Source organism: Myxocyprinus asiaticus, chromosome 30 (genome assembly GCF_019703515.2).
Source record: "Myxocyprinus asiaticus isolate MX2 ecotype Aquarium Trade chromosome 30, UBuf_Myxa_2, whole genome shotgun sequence".
NCBI classification, from domain to species: domain Eukaryota; kingdom Metazoa; phylum Chordata; class Actinopteri; order Cypriniformes; family Catostomidae; genus Myxocyprinus; species Myxocyprinus asiaticus.
In genome coordinates, this window is record NC_059373.1 from 1,082,381 (window position 1) to 1,106,169 (window position 23,789).

The window sequence follows — 23,789 nt, forward strand, 5'->3', positions numbered from 1 at the left end:
CTCACACACACACACACACACTCACACACATTCTCTCACACACACACACACTCACACACATTCTCTCACACTCACACACACACACTCACACACATTCTCTCACACACACACACACACACACATTCTCTCACACTCACACACATTCTCTCACACACACACTCACACACATTCTCTCACACTCACACACATTCTCTCACACACACACACACACTCACACACATTCACACACACTCTCACACACACACACTCACACACATTCTCACACACACACACTCACACACATTCTCACGCGCACACACTCTCTCTCTCACGCACACACACTCACACGCACACACACACTCTCTCAACACACACACCCTCACACACTCTCTCTCACACACACACACCCTCACACTGACTCACACACACACACACACAGTCACATACATACACACACTCTCTCTCACACACACCCTCACACTGACTCACACACACTCACTCTCACACTGACACACAAACACTGACACTCACACACTCTCTCTCACACACACTCACACTCACACACTCACACACACACTGACTCACACACACTCTCTCTCACACACACTCACACATACACTCTCACACATTGACTCTCACACACCCACGCTGACACACACACACACACACACACACACACACACACACACACACTGACTGACACACACACACACACACACACACACACACACACTGACTCTCACACACACACACACACACACACACACACACACACTGACTCACACTCACACACACACTGACTCACACACACTCTCTCTCACACACACTCACACATACACTCTCACACATTGACTCTCACACACCCACACTGACACACACACACACACACACACACACTGACTCTCACACACACTCTCTCTCACACACACACACACACACACACACACTCACATGCACACACTGACGCACAGACACACACACACACACACACACACATACATACTGACTCACACAGACACAGACAGACACACACACACACACACACATACAGATACACACACACACACGCTGACTCACACAGACACACACACACACACACACACACAGTCCTCTGTGAGCCTGAAACTGACTCCACCCCCTCTACTTCTTCTCCTTCTGTTTCTTAAACACTTCTTTCCCATAATCTCTCTGTGTCAGGATGAGGAGTCTCTCTCTGTCGATGCTGAAGCAGAGCTGGTCTCTGCAGGTCTGTGGCGTGAGCTGCAGGCTGTGCAGGAAGCCCCGTACGAGAGCCAGCATGAGGAGGTGACTGATCTGGATGTAGAGAGAGTGAGAGACGCTCAGATCAGATCTCATCCAGAGGAAACACATCTCTCACACTTACAGGAGAAACATCATCAAGAGCTGCTGGAGCAGGAGATCGCCAAGGTGAATTTTATAAGAGTACTCGTGGAATTTACTAATTTAAGCTGAAAAACATGTCTTATGTCTTCATTGTGTTTTACTGTGTTGTGTTGTTTTTATTAGACATTTTATTGGAAATTCTGCATTTTTGTCTTGAATTCGCTGATTCATGATTTGAAATTTTTGTCTTTAATTCATGATATGATCTATTAAAACTTTGTTTCGAACTTTGCTTCAGTTCATGCCTTTATGATTTACAAATGTTAGATATGGTCATGAATTGTCAGTTTGATGATTTTGTGTGTTTTGTGTGTCAGGTGATCGTGCAGATGTCAGTTGAATTCGCTCAACAGACTGAATTCACCCGCATCAGTAAACAGATCCGAGAGACGAGCACAGCCGTACAGACTGATGACACTGAAGATGAGATGAGGAGAGAGGAGAGACTGACTGATGATTGGTCTGATTCTGTTACCGTGACGACATCACAGAGATGCACACAGGTGAGTTTACAGTACAGTGCCTCATGTGGGTCAAATAAAATAAATAATTTGGCCTGTTTCAAAACACTGTGCTTTATGATTTCTGTATTTTCTTGTGGATTTTGTTTGTTTGTAATTATTAGGATTAAGACTGGGTTGTCATGGCAACCATTTCAATTTAATGTCTGTAATATAAAGCGCTCTGATTCATTCTGTGACTTGGAAGAACCGTGTGTGTGCGTGTCTATGCGCGTGTGTGTCTGCGTGCCTGTGTGCGCGCGTGCCTGTGTGTCTGTGTGCGCACGTGTCTGTGTGTCTGTGTGCGCACGTGTCTGTGTGCGCACGTGTCTGTGTGTCTGTGTGCGCGTGAGTCTGTGCACGCGCGCGTCTGTGTGCGCGTGTGTCTGTCTGTGTGTCTGTTTGTATGTGCGCACGTGCCTGTGTGTCTGTGCGCGTGCGCGTGTCTGTGCGCGTGTCTGTGCGCGTGCCTGTGCCTGTCTGTGCGCGCGCGCGGGTGCAGGTGTGTCTGTGTGCGCGCGTGGGTGCCGGTGTGTCTGTGTCCGTGTGCGCGCTTGTGCCTGTCTGTGCGCGCGCGTCTGTGCCTGTCTGTGCGCGCGCGTCTGTGCCTGTCTGTGCGCGCGCGTCTGTTTGTCTGTGCACACGCCTGTCTGTGCGCGTGTCTGTGCCTGTCTGTGCGCGTGCGCGTGTCTGAGCCTGTCTGTGCGCGCGCGCGGGTGCCTGTGTGCCTGTGTGTGCGCGCGCGGGTGCCGGTGTGTCTGTGCGCGCGCGCGCGGGTGCTGGTGTGTCTGTGCGCGGGTGCCGGTGTGTCTGTGTCCGTGTGCCTGTGTGCGCGCTTGTGTCTGTGTCCTTGTGTCTGTGTGCGCGCGTGTCTGTTTGTCTGTGCGCGCGTGTCTGTGCCTGTCTGTGCGCGCGCGCGGGTGCCGGTGTGTCTGTGTCCGTGTGCCTGTGTGCCTGTGTGCGCGCGCACGCGTTTGTGTCTGTGTGCCTGCGTGTGTCTGTGTGCGTGCGCGTCTGTGTGCGCGTGTCTGTGCCTGTCTGTGTGCGCGCGCGTGTGTGTGAATGAATTGTCTCTGGACTGAGTGTCATTTTGTAGCATTGAACACTTCTCAGCTCACATTTACCGCATGAACACACACTTATACACACATTTGCTGCATTTTGCTCATTTGTTTTTGACAAGATGAGACTAAGCACGTTATTTAACTGAAGACTCAACTTTAAAATTCTTGATTGTGATTCAAATTCATTAAAAGGTGTAATGAGTCGTCAGCTTCTCTGTCGAGCAGAAATCAGGAGATTTGAAGATCTGCAGGGACGTTCATGCCATGATGGCTTTACAGTATATAGTTTATTACATCAAATTAATTTCATTATTTTGACTAATTATTGGCTTTTCCACAGTGATTAATTTGTATATTTAGACGTCTGACTGATATGATGGCTGATATTATAACTATTTTGTTTTGAAATCACATGATTTGTGAAATCAGGCATCAAAACAAAAATCTATCAGGTCAGTACTGGTACTGTGTACACAGTGTATTATAGATGTTTTATAGGAACTGAGGTTGAAATATCAAAATTCCCCCAAAAATACACACCTTTGGCAAAATGTATGCCGCTGGCATTAACACAGACAAAATGATCGAAAAAATAAAATGTCCCGAAGGTCGCACAAGGGTTAATACTGAGAAGTAGAACTTTTGAAGACCCTCTTTTGACCAAATCCCAGAAGAAAAATTACTCTCTAGAAAACATCTACAAAGTATTTCGAATAATTTTTTTTATATTTTGTAACACTTTTACATCATAAATCATAATGCAACATTTACAAACATTACACCTCAAATTTCTGTCATTTTCTTTACCGTTGCTTTTCCCACTGGTGGTCATGAAATGAGCTCTGCCACACATCCCAATGTAAAAATCATCCATTTAAAACCTCGAAAAGATAAGAAAAATAGATTTTTCTCACCTTCATGCCATCCCAGACGTGTATGACTTTCTTCTGCAGAACACAAAGTTGAGATGTAACACTTCTGTGAGCCGCTCGCTGAACTGATGCTATTCTTAAAGAGACAGTACCTTTTAAGCGCTTGTTCTACATATAAGTGGAGATACTTGTAAATAGCACAGATAATGCATGTAAACAATAAACATGGAACAAAATATATATGTAAGCAATATAATATATGCAATTATTATTTATGGATGGAATACATGGAGCGTGTATCGAGAGTTCTGGCAGATTTGCCGTGCATTATTTCCACATGCAAATGAGCTTTGCGGCAAACTTGCAGGTTTGCCAGAGAAGTGTTTGCCTGTAGTTGCAAATTGTCTGTTGTCGTCAAAGGTTTGCTGCAGGTTCATCACTACCTGTGAAGATCTGCAGACTTCGAGCGCACATTCGCGGCAAACCGCGAGCTCTTTTACATGACTGGCAAATTTGCTGCAAGTTTGCCAGAACTCTCGATCTTTGTAGGGGCGAGCCGTAATCACAACACATTTAACTTTAGTAATGTGCTGTATTCCTGTCTCTCTTTCACTCTGTTTTGTTGTCAGGCAGCTGTGCATGCTGTTATTGTGTGTTTGCAGTGATCTCTCTAAAGCTCAACATCATGTGTAATATTTGAGTGATATTGAATCTGTGTGTGACAGAGAGAAGAGGAGCTGCAGCAGATGAAGGACAGAGAAACACAGTCATATCCCTGCATGCAAAACAACAGCACACAGACAGAGCAGGTAATGTAAACAATAGAGTTTCTCTGGTGACAGACCCCGCCTGTGATACCCAAATGATCTGCTACTTCTGTGTAGTGTGAAGTACACACAGCACTAATATTCACTTCTGAACACAGTCTTAGTTTGTATATAAAAACTCTTCTGGCCCATCTGCACTTCCTCATCTGTGCCATGAGGTGCCGTCTGTCTCCAAAGTAACCATTGCCTCAAGTGCAGCTGTTACTATGGCAGCACAATGGTTGCACTGAGTCGCAGCGCTCAGCCTGACTGTCAAACAACAAACACAACTGCATGAAAACACTGTTTTACATGAGTTTATACTGACTGGAATAACATGACAGGCTTTTTATTTGCTGTTTCTCTGCTGCCTGTTCATAAACTACAGAAGAGAGAGGAAGACGAGGAGGTGATGAAGGGCAGAGGTCACGAAACAACTGTGACATCACAGTCACCTGCACAAGATCCAGAGCTCTCTTCTGATGTCATCACTACAGAGAGGTGAGACAGTAATGATCATTTTTGCCTCGAGAGAGCTAGATAGAATTTCAGTAAGCTCAAAATGAATTATTTGATAATGTTTCAAATTTAGACAAACATGCATGCAGAAAGACAGACAGATTTATAGACATTGGTAAATATACAGACAGATAGATAGATAGATAGACAGACAGACAGACAGACAGTCAGAGATGGACAGACAGACAGTCAGAGATGGACAGACAGACAGACAGAGATGGACAGACAGACAGACAGAGATGGACAGACAGACAGAGATGGACAGACAGACAGACAGATAGATAGATAGTCAGAGATGGACAGACAGATAGATAGATAGTCAGAGATGGACAGAGAGATAGATAGATAGTCAGAGATGGACAGAGAGATAGATAGATAGATAGATAGACAGACAGTCAGAGATGGACAGACAGACAGTCAGACAGATAGATAGATAGTCAGAGATGGACAGACAGATAGATAGATAGATAGACAGACAGTCAAAGATGGACAGACAGACAGTCAGAGATGGACAGACAGATAGATAGATAGACAGACAGTCAGAGATGGACAGACAGACAGTCAGAGATGGACAGACAGATAGATAGATAGACAGAGATGGACAGACACACAGATTTATAGACAGATTGATAAATATACAGACATAGACTGACTGACAAACATGCATGCAGACAGACAGACAGACAGATAGATAGGTAGATAGATATAGATAGGCAGACAGACAGATTGATAGACAGACAGACAGGTAGACAGATAGAGAGACAGACAGGCAGGTAGACAGACAGACAAATGGACAGACAGACAGGTAGATGGATAGATAGACAGACAGATTGATAGACAGATAGATAGATAGATAGACAGGTAGACAGACAGATAGAGACGGACGGACAGTCAGACACAGACAGACAGATTGATAGATAGATAGAAAGACAGACAGACAGACAGATGGATAGACAGTCAAAGAGGGACAGACAAATAAATAGACAGACAGACAGACAGACAGATGGATAGACAGTCAGAGAGGGACAGACAAATAGACAGACAGAAAGGGAAAGATAGATAGATAGATAGGTAGATAGACAGTCAGAAATGGACAGACACACAGATTTATAGACATTGATAAATATACAGACAGATAGATAGGTAAACAGACAGACAGACAGTCAGTCAGAGATGGCCAGATAGGCAGACAGACAGTCAGAGATGGCCAGATAGCCAGAAAGACAGACAGACATACAGACAGACAGTCAGTCGGAGATGGACAGACAGACAGACAGACAGACAGACAGTCAGTCAGTCAGAGATGGACAGACAGACAGTCACAGATGGACAGACAGATAGATAGATAGACAGATAAATAGATAGAGATGGACAGACACACAGATTTATTGACAGATTGATAAATATACAGACTGACAGAGAGACAGACAGACAGACAGACAGATATAGATAGACAAACAGACAGACACATAGATTGAAAGACAGACAGGTAGACAGACAGAGAGAAAGATAGATATACAGACAGTCAGAGATGGCCAGACAGAAAGACAGACAGACATTCAGTCAGAGATGGCCAGACAGACAGAAAGACAGACAGACAGTCAGTCAGTCAGAGATGGACAGACAGTCAGTCAGTCAGAGATGGACAGACAGACAGTCAGTCAGTCAGAGATGGACAGACAGACAGTCAGTCAGTCAGAGATGGACAGACAGACAGACGGTCAGTCAGTCAGAGATGGACAGACAGACAGATGGTCAGTCAGTCAGAGATGGACAGACAGACAGACGGTCGGTCAGTCAGAGATGGACAGACAGTCAGTCAGTCAGTCAGAGATGGACAGACAGACAGTCAGTCAGTCAGAGATGGACAGACAGACAGACGGTCGGTCAGTCAGAGATGGACAGACAGACAGACGGTCGGTCAGTCAGAGATGGACAGACAGACAGACGGTCGGTCAGTCAGAGATGGACAGACAGACAGACGGTCGGTCAGTCAGAGATGGACAGACAGACAGATCGGTCGGTCAGTCAGAGATGGACAGACAGACAGTCGGTCGGTCAGTCAGAGATGGACAGACAGACAGTCGGTCGGTCAGTCAGAGATGGACAGACAGACAGTCGGTCGGTCAGTCAGAGATGGACAGACAGACAGTCGGTCGGTCAGTCAGAGATGGACAGACAGACAGTCAGTCGGTCAGAGATGGACAGACAGACAGACAGACAGAGAGACAGATTGACAGACAGACAGAGAGACAGATTGACAGACAGATATAGACTGACACCCATTGATGGGTAGTTAGAAATGTCTCAGTGTAACGATCAGTATGTCTGATCGTGTCTGTTTTCTGTCGCTCTTTCAGGGATTTGTTGCGTAAGGCGAACATTCGCTTGCGTCAGGTGCTGATTGACGTGTTGAAGACGACATCAGCGGCAGAGGAAACTATCGGCCGTCATGTGGAGGGAATCCTGGAGTCCAGTAAGAGTCCGCTGAGAGCCACCTTGCAGAAGATCCCAGCAGACAGCCTCAAACCGAACAGACTGACAGCAGGACCTGCAGGAGGTCAGAAGCACATTAACACACAATAATGCCACGTACTGTTTTTATACAGACTTGGCTTAGGGTTTATTCAAAACCCTTAAAGACCAACATTTCTGAGTTTAACTCTTAGTTGAGTTTTCATCCACCAAACCCGGCACAGACCTTCAGACTGTTCTGTCTTGGGTTGCTTTAGTCACTTGAATTGATCACAACAAGAGTTTCTAAAGAAGTACATGTCATCTGTCATTAAACTCAGCCATTAGTGAAGCTGATGAGTTAATAACAGATAACAGGATGTTTTCCTGTAGATCTGCTCCTGTGGAACCAGTGAAGCCACTCTCCATCCTGTCCATCTTGTTTGTCCTTTTCTATTGTCACTCTTTCCATAGAGATGTTTTGTGCACTGTTGAGCTGAGGTCATGTGACTGAACCACACCAGACGTGTGTGTGTGTGTGTGAACGGGTGTGTTATGTGATGTGAAAGTTAAATTTGGGGGCAGTGGTAGCTCAGCGGTTAAGGCTCTGGGTTACTGATCAGAAGGTCAGGGGTTCAAGCCCCAGCACCGCCAAGATGCCACTGTTGGGCCCTTGAGCAAGGCCCTTGACCCTATCTGCTTCAGGGGCGCCGTATCATGGCTGACCCTGCACTCTGACCCCAGCCTAACTGGGATATGTGAAAAAGAAGAATTTCACTGTATATGTGCAAATGTATAATGTGTGATAAATAAAGAAAATTATAAAAAAATTATAAAAAAAAAAAAAAAAAATGTTGTGCTCTGAACATCTCATATCGTGTGTTCAGCTCGCTTTGAGCTCGGATGGAAGATGAGACAGACACGCCTATAACTCAACACCCAAAACACACAAAAGATCCTGAACGAAACTGTGTGCTCAGCTAAACGCTCATCTACTGTACATCACATCTGTCTTAATCTCAAAACAACACGCGCTTCACTTAGTAGAAAGTTTAGTAGTTGTGTTTGCTCAATCAAGCATCACTGTAACTGTTGCTCAAAGAAAAGATCAAAGACTGTAACATTAGTTCAATCTTTGACTCTGTAAGTCTTTTGATGACACTGTCCTTCATTAGTGACCCAGTGAAGCTCTTTTGTCCCGTACACAGACGCGTCCTCTGAGAGCTTCCATGGCAGTGAGACAGGCGCTGGTGACATCAGCGTGTTTTCAGTGGAGACAGATGAAGTACTGGAGACGTCGCAGAAGATTCCGGGGGTGGAGCTACAGCTGCAGGAGGCGGAGCTTCAGCTGGAGATGGAGGAGGATTTGATGAGCATCAGCACACGACTGCAGAGCGCCGTGGAGAAACTGCTCATCACCATCACCGAGACAACCACTCAGGTACGGCAAGAGCAGAGGGACAAAATAGACAATCCACTTTTCACCAGGCCTTCATCATTTATTTTTGGTACTTTTCAAATGTCTTTTATGTCTAGATTTGACTGTTTTAGCCTTCAGACCTAGACTTTCAGTATTAAACTATGAGAATCCATTATAAAAATACAAATTATTGCATGTTTAAAACTATGATCGTCGAAACATAAGCAATAAACATAAGCATTTTGATATATATTGTGTGAAAATTATTTCTGACATCATTTCCAGCACACCAAACAATTTGACCCCGAATAAAGTTTCGGAGTGTCTATTTGCACCCCAATAGTCTGGTGAGAAAACAGGAATATACTAATTAAAATAATAGATAAAAGTGAATCTAAATGTTGATTTCGTCGCAGTGATTTGCTCACGGTGAAAGTCGGGGAGAGCAGAGAAGGGTTTGATCCAGAGGCAGGGTTTGTCGATCGCACTCGTTCCCGCGGCTCAGCATCGCTTGTGTGTACATTGCATCACCGTATATTTTAGTAACCATAGTTTTTGGCAGAAACCATAGTTTTAATGCAATTAACCATAGTGTTACGATGGTGGTAATATACAGGAGTAACCATGGTTAATTGTATGGTTACTGTGAATTTACAACAAAATACCATGGTGAAACCATGGTTACTATAGTAAAACCATGGTTAAGCTTAGGTTTAGGGGTAGGGGTTAATATAGTATGTCTGTGGGACTCTAAATAAACACAATAAACACACTGCAGTGATGCCCATTCTGTATGTTAGTATTTAATAATGGTTGCAAATAGTATCTGACACTATGTGCACCAGGGTGCAATTAGCAATTGCACCAATGTATTTGAAATTGCATACCATATACTCAGAAAAAAAACGTACCAAGAAGAAGACTATTGGGGATTCAGGCCTAATTCACTCACTGGCAGTGATAATGGGAATATGATTAAGTCATACTGGGAGCGTATGTTGTTTAAACTAAACCTCATGCTGGTAATATCAGATGATGTTTCTCGTGAGACATCAGAGCTCGCACTAACACTCACACAAGTTCTGTATAGTGGGCGGGGCCATTCATTCTGGTTGCCCGTAGATACCAGCGGATTTGCATAATGTTTCGGTCTCCATAGCAACAGCTTACAACACCCCTGTGTTCATCCATTCTATCATAAATCTGTGTGTGTGTGCGTGTGCGCGCACGTGAGTTGGTGTAAAGTGAAACCGTGTCTTCTAATAGTTTATTTTAGCGTCTCTCTGTTCTTCCATTTCTGGTACAGATTAATATCTTGACTACAGAATTCAGCCGTCTTACATCAGTGCTGATATTGTCAGAGATATAGTTGACATATTTAAGATTGAAAGATTTAGATTACATGACATCCTGATCAACTTGAAATGTGAGTTAATATGGATGTGTGGAGATTTTGAAAAGACAACATGAAATTCTTTGTCTGCTTAAGCTGAGATACATTTAGTTTACGTGGGCGAATCTCACAAAACCTGTTAATTTGTCATTTCCGGGTCATATTTCATGTTCCACATTTCATGTAAAATAATACACTGTATTTTTCACAAAGGGAGCTTATTTTAAAAATGTTGCATTGTGACTATTTTTATGACAATGAAACATACATTCACCGAGCTCTTTATTAGGAACACTATGCTCCTTATAGAGTGCCCTTCTGCTGTTGTAGCCCATCCGCCTCAAGGTTCGACATGTTGTGCATTCAGAGATGCTGTTGTGCATTCAGAGATGCTATTCTGCTCTCAGTCTGGCCATTCTCCGTTGACCTCTCTCATCAACAAGGCGTTTCTGTCCACAGAACTGCCGCTCACTGGTTGTTTTTTTGTTTGTTTTTGGCACCATTCTGAGTAAACTTTAGAGACTGTTGTGTGTGAAAATCCCAGAAATACTCAAACCAGCCCATCTGGCACCAACAGTCATGCCACGGTCCAAATCACTGAGATCAAATTTTTTCCCCATTCTGATGGTTGATGTGAACATTAACTGAAGCTCCTGACTCGTATCTGCATGATTTTATACACTGTACTGCTGCCACACGATTGGCTAATTAGATAATAAGTAGATGCACAGGTGTTCCTAATAAAGTGCATGGTGAGTGTATTCACCCCCCAAATTCTTATCACTGTAATGCAAAATGATATAATGCTAATATTTCAATTGTAAAGTAATTCAGGGCGTGCTGAGTGACTCCAGCCAGGTCTCCTAAGCATACCAAATTGGCCCGGTTGCTAGGGAGGGTAGAGTGCACATGGGGTAACCTCCTCGTGGTCGTGATTAGTGGTTCTCGCTCTCAATGGGGCGTGTGGTAAGTTGTGTGTGAATCATGGAGAGTAGCATGAGCCTCCACATGCTGTGAGTCTCCGCGGTGTCATGCACAACGAGTCACGTGATAAGATGCGCGGATTGACGGTCTCAGAAGCGGAGGCAACTGAGACTTGTCCTCCGCCACCCGGATTGAGGTGAGTAACCGCGCCACCACGAGGACCTACTAAGTAGTGGGAATTGGGCATTCCAAATTGGGAGAAAAGGGGATAAAAATCAAAAATTAAAATTAAGTAATTTTACATCAAGGTAACATTAGTGTACTGTCTTTATGCTAATTTAAATGATTAAAAAAAAAATCTTTGAATTACAGTGTTTTTACTGTAATATTATTAAAAACAATTGCTGTTTTACAGTACTTAGAATCTGTTTAAAATTCGCAATGAGAATAATAGGAATTACTTGGCAGTAAAACGTCCAGATGCATTGTAGTAATTTATTTATTTGCATGACTGTAAGGAGACTTGGAGAGGATTTGCTTAATTGTCATGAAAGTAATACTGCAATGCTAAACTTAAAAATAGGCTTTGATCTCATAATTGCTAAAGAAAATTTCAGTAACACTTTACAATAAGGTTCCATTCATTAACATTAGTAAATGCTTTAGGTTTCATGAACTAACAATTAACAATATATTTTTTACAGCATTTATTCACATGTTAATGTTAGTTATGCATTGTTATTTACTAATGTTAACATGTATAACTCTCGATTTTATAAATGTATTTTATATTTACCAAGATTAATAAATGCTGTAATAGTATTGTTCGTTGTTAGTTCATGTTAACTAATGGTAACACTTATTGTAAAGTGTTACCAAAATTTCTTATCTTTTTCTATTGGGGTGAAATGTGACCCAAACATGTTTTCATGAGATGCAACCAAGCACTCTAAGCCATGCTGTATTTTAATCTACGTAAATTACTGCATTGACCATCATCTAAAGCGATTACAGGTGCTGAAGTGTTCAAGTAATTTTATTGGTGGATCTGTAAAGTTAATCGTGTAACTTCTTCTTGAGGAATAAAGATTTAGAGAAGTTGGCATGCCGGATGAATGGTTAATCAATAATTTTTGTTGTCGGGAAGAGAATGAAATTACTCAGATGGAATGAAAGCACCACATTCCACAGAATTAATCGTCTCAGCAAGCTTTAAAATGTCTCATCTTTAATTATGTGGAGCAGGAATCCAGTCGGACAGGCTCGGGCAGGGTGCGGGAGGGCGTGCACATTAAATCAACCTGTCCGCTCACCTGCAGCTTTTGAGTCAGGCCCTTTACGTCTACGTAAGCTGCACATGTCCACAAACAAGGAAGTGCACGCTCACTCCGGTGACTGAATGTTTGGATAAGAGAGAAAGAAAGATGAGCTCCCCCCAGAGTTATGCTGTGGTCTGTTCTCGCCCCCGGCTCCCTGTCAGGTCGAGCAGTTAATGAGGCCCTGCGTTTTCCCAGTGGAGCGTTGCCACGGCGGCATGGAATTGTTAAAGAGTTTCCAGCAGGAATAATGGAGTTCTAATCTGAAAGAGAGACACGACAGCAAGCTCTTGAACAAGCTATCCTGCTTCAAACATGTCTGGATTGGATTACATGCCACAGGTTGCACTTGTGAGGACTTAACACAGATTTTCTCTTTTACAACCCTCTGGAACGATTTGATCATTTACCTGAGGCTTGTATTACCTGACTGACCATGTGAGCTGTCCCGTGTGTGTACATGGAGAAGTCACTTCTATAGAGACTGTTGCTGAGCAGTGTGATGTTAAACTCCTCCATCAGTTTATACCAGATCTCTCATTCACGTTTGACTACAATGACTCTACTCTCTGCACAAATCTGTCTGGAAGTTGCTTAGAATCGCGAGAGAAGAAATCTGCTCCACAATGGATTCTTATCGTACGTATTGGAATTCTCTACGGGACGACTGGTTGGAAAGCCAGGATCAGGATATCTATGAAGTGGAATCGCGCATCCCGTTACCGCGACCCTTCCCCCTAAGCAGTTTTCTCCATGAGAAGAACTCTGTGGTGGTGCAAACGCAGATTTCACACGTCAACCACCGAGCTAATGGTCACCTTCTCAAAGTTGTTTCAAAAATTTCCCTACCCACTCCTCCGTACACCGTAAGTGTGATCGGACCCATTCAGAGGTCACAGCGGTGTTTGTTGTTACCTGTATACTCCATTATGTCACTTCCTGGTAGTGCTTGTAGTATTTGACCTTTGGTGTCGTAGATTGAGCATTGTGCATGGTGAATGCGGAGAAAGGTGCCTGTGAAGGTTTTACAGTGTTGAAGAGTTTAGTGTCTATGTGCTTTAGATAAGAGTTTTACCACTCACAGCTCATGACACTGTCAACAAAATCAACAGTTTTTGTACATGTTGACTTCAGTGTAATGAGATTCCTGGGTGTGTTTCTGTTTAAGAAGTGCTTTGTTTATACTCTTGAAAATGGAGACCGATGACACTATTACATATTGATTACAAAATCCTGCCTTTTAAAATGTTTCCTTTAGTTTCACTCTCTTTCGTGTGAATCTTTAACCCCATAAAGATAATCACTTGTTCACAGGACATTAACTCTATAGATAACATAAATGTGCCAGATTAAGGTTGTTAGTGTTAAACAGAAACACAGAAAAATTTAATTGTGGTTTTTAGTTTGTATATTGAAATGATGTACCCTGCTAACAGATATAAGTGTGTAGTATTTCAAGTATTGATGTTAATAATTTATTGAAGTCTCAGCAATGAAGTTCAATCCCCATGAGTAGAAACACAGAGAATCTTTATAACATTTTCTGAATGTGATGGTGTCAAGTCAATGTTATTTGTATAGCACTCTTCACAATACATTGTTTCAAAGCAGTGTTACGGAAAATACTGCCTAGTACCTCCAATGAGAAAGACAAAGGTGAGAATGACAAAGAAAGCTCCCTTATAAGGTGGGAAATGTGCAGAATTCTGTGGAATGGATTTAAACATGGGAAAATGTGTTAAAAGGAATGTTCTGGACTCAATATAAGTTCAGCTCTATCGACAGCATTTGTGACATTCTGGAAAAAAATTAAATAAAATCATGGTTACAGTAAATGCTAGTATATATTTAATTTTACGTCTTTATGTCTTGCACAAAGTCGAGTGCTCATATATTCTCTTCTGAGCGCGAGTCGATATAGATGCATTTGACGCGTGCACTACGACTGTTACATTTTAGGACAGTCAACGGCAGTTGCATGCGCCAATAACTCACAAAGATGCGACATTAGAAAAACAGAAGTATACTTCGGCTTTAAGGCATGTACATATGAAGTACATGGGCAGGCCAGTAAATGTTAAAGCTAAACATTCGGAAAGCTGTTTGTAAACTGTTTATTTTGCAGCACACCGTATTGAAAGTTTAGGCAAAAGATTTAAACTTTATATGTGATGATACGTGGTATGTGCAAGAATACAAGAAAATAACTATTTACATTTGAGAAAAAAGTTCATCTGCTCAGAACAATAGTCCCGACAGGAAAAATGACGATTTAGACACTTAACATAGTTAATTTACTTAAATAGTTAAGCTCAATTTTAGTTAATAGTCAATTTTAGTAATTAATAATTTTCATTATATTTATTTTTCACACATTATACATTTGCACATATACAGTGAAATTCTCTTTTTCACATATCCCAGCTAAGCTGGGGTCAGAGTGCAGGGTCAGCCATGATACAGCGCCCCTGGAGCAGATAGGGTCAGTGGCATCTTGGCGGTGCTGGGGCTTGAACCCCCGACCTTCTGATCAGTAACCCAGAGCATTAACCGCTGAGCCACCACTGCCCCTTGGTGTCAGAAATGGGATATAGTAGTAGTATATAGTAGATAGTATAATTAAACAAATAAGTATACGTATCTTTTTCTCTACATTATGGCCTACATTACAGCTTTTCGAAAACGCTCTTTTAAGTTCAATTTAAAAACGCGCCTTCGCGGGGGCCTGGGTATCTCAGCGAGTATTGACGCTGACTACCACACCTGGAGTCGCGAGTTCGAATCCAGGGCGTGCTGAGTGACTCCAGCCAGGTCTCCTAAGCAACCAAATTGGCCCAGTTGCTAGGGAGGGTACAGTCACATGGGGTAACCTCCTCGTGGTCGCTATAATGTGGTTCTCGCTCTCAGTGGGGCGTGTGGTGAGTTGTGCGTGGATGCCGCGGAGAATAGCACGAAACCTCCACACGCGCTACGTCTCCGCGGTAACGCGCTCAACAAGCCACCTGATAAGATATGCGGATTAACGGTCTCAGACGCGGAGGCAACTGAGATTCATCCTCCGCCACCCGGATTGAGGCGAGTCACTACATCACCACGAGGACTTAGAGCGCATTGGGAATTGGGCATTCCAAATTGGGGATAAAAAAAAACGCATCTTCGCGTTGTGTTGTGGGCAGGGAAAACTGAGATATGTGACGCAGTCATGTGATCCATACAACCCAAAACAACCAAGATATCCGCCCATGTTGTTGCGATAAATGTTACTTGTACAATCTTCACATTGCATTCCTTCAAAGGTAACGGGAAGTTTACTGGGAATTGCTGTCCGGCGAAAGCACACGTCGACAAAACACGTTTTCATTCGATTCAGTGTGGACGAGCAAATTTGGGAAAATGTTTGTAAGCGGCAGTATGGACGGAGAATGTTTCGAAGCAAAACGATTTTCAAATGTATCAGGATTAATGTAATAAAATCACTTATTATACGGCTGTCTGGAATACTCCATTCTGATTGGTCAATGGCGCAATCTAGCTGTCCGATATTGCTCTGTAACAGCCGCACATTCACGTATCAGACCGCTTGTCTGGGTACTGCAAGCCATCTCTGCTGATCACTCTGGCCCCATTGACTTCCATTGTAAGTGTCTCACTGTAACCCAGATTTTTGCTTTTTTTAAAGGAAAGTCGAAAGTATTATTTTTGTGGTAATCAACATTATGCCACAATGCCGTCGATTGAGCTGTTAACTTGCACTGTTAAATCCTGCTGTGATTCAGGGGTTAAACCTGCTTTGACCAGCTGACCCCATTCACCCAGAGCTACACATAACCTTTCTGTCTCTCTCTTAGCTGGAACATGCACACATCACGCAGACGGAGCTGATGCGAGAGAAGTTTAGGCACAATGAGGAGATCGAGGAGCTGCTGCGCAGACAGGAAGAGCTGCAGGAGCGTCTCGGTGAGGAGGGCCGAGCGCGAGAACAACTGGCACTGGAGCTGCACAAGGCCGAAGGTGTGTGTGTATGTGTTTTAGGATGTGAGGAGGATCTATGAGTGTGTGAAAGGGGAGGGATGTGTTTACTTCAGGCACTCAGTATATTTTGGGTGTGCGAGTGTTTGTGTACATGTGTGGACAGTTACACCCAGAACTGTGACCGCAGTCCGTCTCCACTGATGTCCTCTCCAGCCATGATTCATTGAAACAAACACATTTTAAACTGTAGTTTAGTTTCAGACCAGTGAGCTGTCTACATAGGCAGCTACCGTCTTAGAGCGGTTCACACAGGACGCATTCTCGTGTTCTGTACCTGCATTATGTTTTACTGGTTGGTTTGTAACGTATACTGTACATGCTACAGATGAACGACTTCGGCCGTTGTGCCACGTCTTGCTGTTTTATCAATGTCTCGTGCCATGAGTGCTCTGTTAAGATTGTTTTGAATGCAGGAATGTGCCCTGTGTGAACGGCCCCTAAGGACAGCATCCTAACCCAAATGGAACCTTAGAAGTTTTAAAATGACTGAATAAATGTAACATTTTTCATCAATACTTTCCTCGATTCTATCCAGTTAGTGAGGGAGAGATACTCAGGACAGACTGATTGATCTCAGTGCTGATGTTTGTGTGTGTGCGTTTGGAAGAGACAGACAGTGACGGTGGTGTCTGGTATCTGACACACACACACACACACACACTCACACACACACACTGAGGGCCAACATTATTCCTGGGTTGTCAGGGTTGCACTCTTTTGTTTTATTCTTGTTTCTTTGTGTGTGTGTGTGGTGGAAATTGCCATATCGTAAATGTTAGCATGCATTCCTCATAGGTTCTGACTAGTTTGCTGTTCATTGGCTATTTAGCACTAAACATTTACCTGTCACAAGACAGTCAGATAGCATTCACATGTCCAGAACACTAATACTGAACGCCCCCCATCACAGTCCACAAGCACATCTTTGATAACAGTGTTACGAGAGGGTTTGTGTTGGGAGTGATGTTTGCTCTGCTGTCACTAATCTGTCATATGTTGAAACAGATGACATGCTGGAAGTGGCTGTAATTGCGCTGCATTGAGGGGCGTTCACACTGGCAGTGCGTCACAAGCGACAGTTGCAGATAGCAGAGTTGAGTTTAACTTTATTTAGATGTGCAGCAACGTATTGTGACATGACCAATGAAAGAACAGACATTGAAGCTCCTATTATTACGGCTGGATATTGATACAGATTTCCCGATTCGATTCCTGTTCACAAGCTCTCGATTCGATATCGATTCGTGTGGATATACAATATTTCTGTTACAATGTCCATTTTGCTTACATATGAAATGGTTTCTCCCTCAGCTAATGCTGTTGATAACACAGGGGACCTTTTACACCTTCTAGATACAATTCAGAAATATGCATGTTTACAAATTATATTTTATCATTACTTTTTCATCATATTGGTCAAATTTTAGCTTTTGAAAAATGTCCAAATTCAGTCTATTCCATCAATAAATGGCTTGAAATTGTATTTATTGCATATACTGTAGATTTTTGTTACATGTTTGTTGTTTTCTTGCAAAATTTGTACAATTTAAAGTATTTTAAAAAATAAAATCTTTTTTTTTTCTCCAAACTTTTTTTTTTTGTAAACTTTTGATTTTTGAACTTCTAAATGTATTCCGCTAAACAGTAATTCCAACATGATTCAAATGGAGTCCAGACTTCAGAAAAATTTTCATTGTTGACAAGTTTTTTCCCCTCCAAGTTTAGATCAGGAAATGATCTTGCGTTACAGGTGTGAAAAAATGGACACGGAGGAAAAAATAACTCTGAAAACCTGCAGACTTCGACCTCTAAAACATCCGTTATCCATTAAGGCTGCATGATTAATTGAATTACTATAAGTCTGAAATCGCAATATGGCCTTGTGTGATTACTAAACAGTAAAAGGCTGCATTTTAAAGTCTAATAATCTGCATTCACCTCTTCAGTCAGCGCTGTGTGATCACGTGGCGCCCTCTAGTGGTACACACTGAGCAGTGCAGCAATATGAAATGATTCATCATTACAGTTTAACTCAACGAAGTTTGTCATAATGATCACTTCCCAAGTGTTGGCTATAGATGCAGTACACTTGAAACACGTCACGGATCACCATTGTTGTAAAAGGAGCGGTGGATGTTTGATTCTCCCGTAGTCTTTCCATATGATTTTATATGAAGCGCCCATAACTGTCATGCAACTAACGCTTTATTATGAGTATTTAAAGAAAAGCAGACCGTTCATCAATATGCGCACAACGGCAAAACCTCGATTCCTCGATTTTATAAAATATATAAAAATCGTGTCAAATTGTTCAAACAGAGATTCTTGATGCATCTGAAAATCGATATTTTTACCCAGTCCTACATGTGAGCCGCTGCCTAAGTGAGTTTGATACTGCAGTCGTATATTGTGTTTAACATGACCTAAAAAGTGATTTCCGTTCTAATTATCTGGATTTTAATATCTGTAGGTGTGTAGGGTGTGGAACAGACAAAATCACACTTCAGATCTTCAGATTATCATCAGAATCTGAAGAAGAGCAGAAGTGTCTTTGTCACATTTTATAACATAGACAATGACATATCGTAACTTACAGCAGACTATCCTGATTCAAACGAGCCCAAACACAACATAATATGCTAAGAAGATCTTGAAATATTCCTGAAAATGTGTACATGGAAAGACGATGCACAAGAGGGCCCTCAACACATCGGGGGTGTGTGTGTGCATGTGCGTGCGTGTGTGTGTGTGTTTCGTGTGTGTGCACATGTTCGAGGATTTTGTGTGTGCAAACACACAACCACATACTGTATGTGCTCATCTAAAGGATTGTGATGCTCCTGAACACTTAATATTTCTTTATTTTAAAAAGGGGGCCTGGGTATCTCAGCGAGTATTGACGCTGACTATCACGCCTGGAGTTGCGAGTTCGAATCCAGGGCGTGCTGAGTGACTCCAGCCAGGTCTCCTAAGCAACCAAATTGGCCCGGTTGCTAGGGAGGGTAGAGTCACATGGGGTAACCTCCTCGTGGTCGTGATTAGTGGTTCTCGCTCTCAATGGGGCGTGTGGTAAGTTGTGCGTGGATCGTGGAGAGTAGCATGAGCCTCCACATGCTGCGAGTCTTTTTGTATAATAATCCATTCATTTCCAATGGCCGGTCATTTTTGACCGGGAACACAACAAGTGTAACAAAGTGAAATAAAACCAAAAAAATGTAAAGAAAATTTTAAATTTTTTGTGTGTGTTTTTAGACACAATATGTGAACATAGTTAGTTAAATTTATTCAAATTGGATTAAGTAAAAAAAAATAAATAAATAAAAATAAATAAATAAACCTAAAAAAAATAAAATAAATTATAATAATAATAAAAAAAAATTAAAACAATTGTACAAAATAAAATTAGTGACATGCCCGTTAATTAATCGCAATTAATCACATATATCAATATTTGCTGATAAATGCCCCCAAATAAAGTTAATTCATTAAAAATAATACATAAACATTCAATTAATTATACAAATAATATATGTAATGTATTATAATTCAGATGGAAATATATTGCATTATTGTGTCACTGATTAGACGATACAAAACATTCTGTCGAACCTCAAATCGCACTAAATTAACACGTTAAATTGGCAGCCCTATTTAGGCTATTTGTTGTGTTATTATTAAAAGTGTGAAACTCAGGTTCTGCGTGTAGTTTGAGTTCAGTGGTGTTTAAGGGAGCATTAGTTGTGACCTTCAGTCAGTTGTGTGCTGTTTGAAGTTTCTCATGTTTTCTGCTGTTTTGTTAGTCTGATTGCTCTCTGTAGCTTCATTTAATTTGCAAATGACTTTAAACAGTGTTGGATTGTTGTCATTAAATATTCATGAGTTTAAAAGTAACATATTTACTTGTGGCTGAGCATGTTATAGAGCAGTGTGATGCTTTGAGGAGGTGTTTAAATACTGATAAACTCATTCTTCTGTTCACCGTGAGACAATAAAATAATCAGGAAATGAGTTTGTGTCGGTTTATAAGTTCAGTCATATTTCATTTGGTTGAGTTGCATAACCAGTGTTTCCCTTGGATTTAGACCCATATTTACATGCACCCGATTTACTGTGGTTAGGTCATTATAGCTAGTCCTTCTAAAAATTCTCTCTAGAATTCAAATGGGCTGCATCAGTTTTGTGGTCTGTGGCACGTTATCAAGGGAAAAAATGTAAAGACTTGCTCCGCCTCTGAAACAACAGCTTTTCTGTTGACATCATCTCATTTTTCACATGCATTTCATATAGAGATGCTTTTCACCATCCAATCAATTCTGATGAATCAAGTCCTGACATTCTCATTTCACTTGGAAATACATCACATTACAGAAGTAAAATGGGATGTGTGTGCTGTTTTTCATAGACTCTAGTAGCTAAATTAAGAATTTCTCACATAAGGTTGATATTTTTGCTGCAGTCTCATGAAGTTTGAGGCTGAATGAGAGATGAGTGATCAGTGACCTGTGATGGTTTGAGACTGAATCGCTTTGTTCAGACCCTGTTAACCAAACGAGGCTTGGCATGCAGTGTGTGTCTGTGTGTGTGTGTCTGTGTGTGTGTGTCTGTGTGTGTGTCTGTGTGTGTGTCTGTGTGTGTGTCTGTGAGAGTGAGTGTGAGAGTGAGTGTGAGAGTGAGTGTGAGAGTGAGTGTGAGAGTGAGTGTGAGAGTGAGTGTGAGAGTGAGTGTGAGAGTGAGTGTGAGTGTGAGTGTGAGAGTGAGTGTGAGTGTGTCTGTCAGTGTGTCTGTCAGTGTGTCTGTCAGTGTGTCTGTCAGTGTGTCTGTCAGTGTGTCTGTCAGTGTGTCTGTCTGTGTGTGAGTGAGTGTGTGTGTGTGTGTGTCTGTCAGTGTGTGTGTGTCTGTCAGTGTGTGTGTGTGTCTGTCAGTGTGTGTGTGTCTGTGTGTGTCTGTGTGTGTGTGAGTGTGTGAGTGTGTGTGTCTGTGTTTGTGAGTGTGTGAGTGTCTGTGTCTGTGTGTGTCTGTGAGTGTGTGTCTGCGTGTGTATTTGTGTGAGTGAGTGAGTGTGTTTGTGTGTGTGTCTGTCTGTGTGTGTCTGTCTGTCTGTGTGTCTGTCTGTCTGTGTGTCTGTCTGTCTGTGTGTCTGTCTGTCTGTGTGTCTGTCTGTGTGTCTGTCTGTGTGTCTGTCTGTGTGTCTGTCTGTGTGTCTGTCTGTGTGTCTGTCTGTGTCTGTGTGTCTGTCTGTGTGTCTGTGTGTCTGTCTGTGTGTGTGTGAGAGAGAGAGAGAGTGAGTTTTGGGGAATGTTGGCATGCTTTTGTTTATCTGTGTGGTCTTGTGTTCAGTTTTGTCTGTAGTCTATCATTTATATCACACCTTTACATACTGTATATGCATGAATGTTTTATTTTGCTCAAAGTTTCATCATTATTCACTGAAAATCTTCACTGAAAATGTACAGCCATTTAGAACATATTTGATGTTTAATATACTGCTGTGTTGAGCAGGAATTTGGACCAGTGAGATTTCACTGTGGGCGGAGCTACCCAGCGCTACACGACAAATAGAAAGCATGCGACTGACATAATGTCTGGAAGAGTGTTGCTGTAGCTGGTTATCACAGTAACTTTAGCAGCAGGATTTAGCAGGAGTACACAGTCTGATGGTTGGACATGTTTGTGCGGGTCAATACAATCATATTTCCCGTTTGTTTGTGCAGGTTTGATTGATGGCTACACAGGAGAGCGTTTGGCTCTGGAGCAGCAGATCTGCGAGCATGCAGATCTTCAGCTGCACTTCGAGCAGGAGCTGCACGTGACCAGCAGCCGTCTGCGTGAACTCGAGCAGGAGAGACTGCAGATACAGCAGGAGAGAGAGCTGTTGTCACGGCAACAAGACGCCATGAGAGACAGGGCGGGGTCACGAGAGCTGCGTATGTCACATGTCTTTCATGATATATTCACTATTCATACGGTGTGATTTCATTTGCTTTATTTGTTATATAAACCACTGATGAAACGAAATAGTGTATGAATAATAATAACAACAGACAAACAGACTGAATCTGACCAAGATCAAAGCGCAGTATTGTTTCCTGTGTGTTTACATATTCATTATAGATTTGATCAGTATTAATTATTAAGGCCTATTGACATCGAGCATGAGTTTTCACACAAGACATTAAATCTAAACAATCCTCCACATAGACCTGTTTACACAGTGTTCAGATGTTTGAATGATAATTCAGATCCTTTGCATTGTAAATCACGTTAACTTTTATGTTTAAAAAAAACTTTTCAAAAAAACAAATTATTTATTCATTTTTTTATATATATATATATAAATAAATATATATATATATATATATATATATATATATATGTATATATATATATATATATACACATATATGTATATATATACAGGTTCATCTCAATAAATTAGAATGTCGTGGAAAAGTTCATTTATTTCAGTAATTCAACTCAAATTGTGAAACTCGTGTATTAAATAAATTCAATGCACACAGACTGAAGTAGTTTAAGTCTTTGGTTCTTTTAATTGTGATGATTTTGGCTCACATTTAACAAAAACCCACCAATTCACTATCTCAAAAAATTAGAATACATCGTAAGACCAATAAAAAAAACATTTTTAGTGAATTGTTGGCCTTCTGGAAAGTATGTTCATTTACTGTATATGTACTCAATACTTGGTAGGGGCTCCTTTTGCTTTAATTACTGCCTCAATTCGGCGTGGCATGGAGGTGATCAGTTTGTGGCACTGCTGAGGTGGTATGGAAGCCCAGGTTTCTTTGACAGTGGCCTTCAGCTCATCTGCATTTTTTGGTCTCTTGTTTCTCATTTTCCTCTTGACAATACCCCAGAGATTCTCTATGGGGTTCAGGTCTGGTGAGTTTGCTGGCCAGTCAAGCACACCAACACCATGGTCATTTAACCAACTTTTGGTGCTTTTGGCAGTGTGGGCAGGTGCCAAATCCTGCTGGAAAATGAAATCAGCATCTTTAAAAAGCTGGTCAGCAGAAGGAAGCATGAAGTGCTCCAAAATTTCTTGGTAAATGGGTGCAGTGACTTTGGTTTTCAAAAAACACAATGGA

The 23,789-nt window shown here is 41.9% G+C and overlaps 1 protein-coding gene across 8 annotated transcripts in view; it reads left to right on the plus strand.

Annotated features, from left to right (window-relative positions):
• The window catches only part of akap9 (A kinase (PRKA) anchor protein 9), a 121,681-nt gene that overhangs the window by 44,882 nt on the left and 53,010 nt on the right, over nt 1–23,789 (plus strand). For all 8 annotated transcript variants that reach the window (XM_051664056.1, XM_051664060.1, XM_051664057.1 and 5 more), the window contains 8 exons: nt 1,177–1,407; nt 1,701–1,886; nt 4,545–4,628; nt 5,014–5,126; nt 7,505–7,704; nt 8,807–9,039; nt 16,500–16,662; nt 22,395–22,607. In XM_051664056.1, coding sequence (XP_051520016.1) covers nt 1,177–1,407; nt 1,701–1,886; nt 4,545–4,628; nt 5,014–5,126; nt 7,505–7,704; nt 8,807–9,039; nt 16,500–16,662; nt 22,395–22,607 — 1,423 coding nt within the window. The remainder of the gene's footprint in view (nt 1–1,176; nt 1,408–1,700; nt 1,887–4,544; nt 4,629–5,013; nt 5,127–7,504; nt 7,705–8,806; nt 9,040–16,499; nt 16,663–22,394; nt 22,608–23,789) is intronic.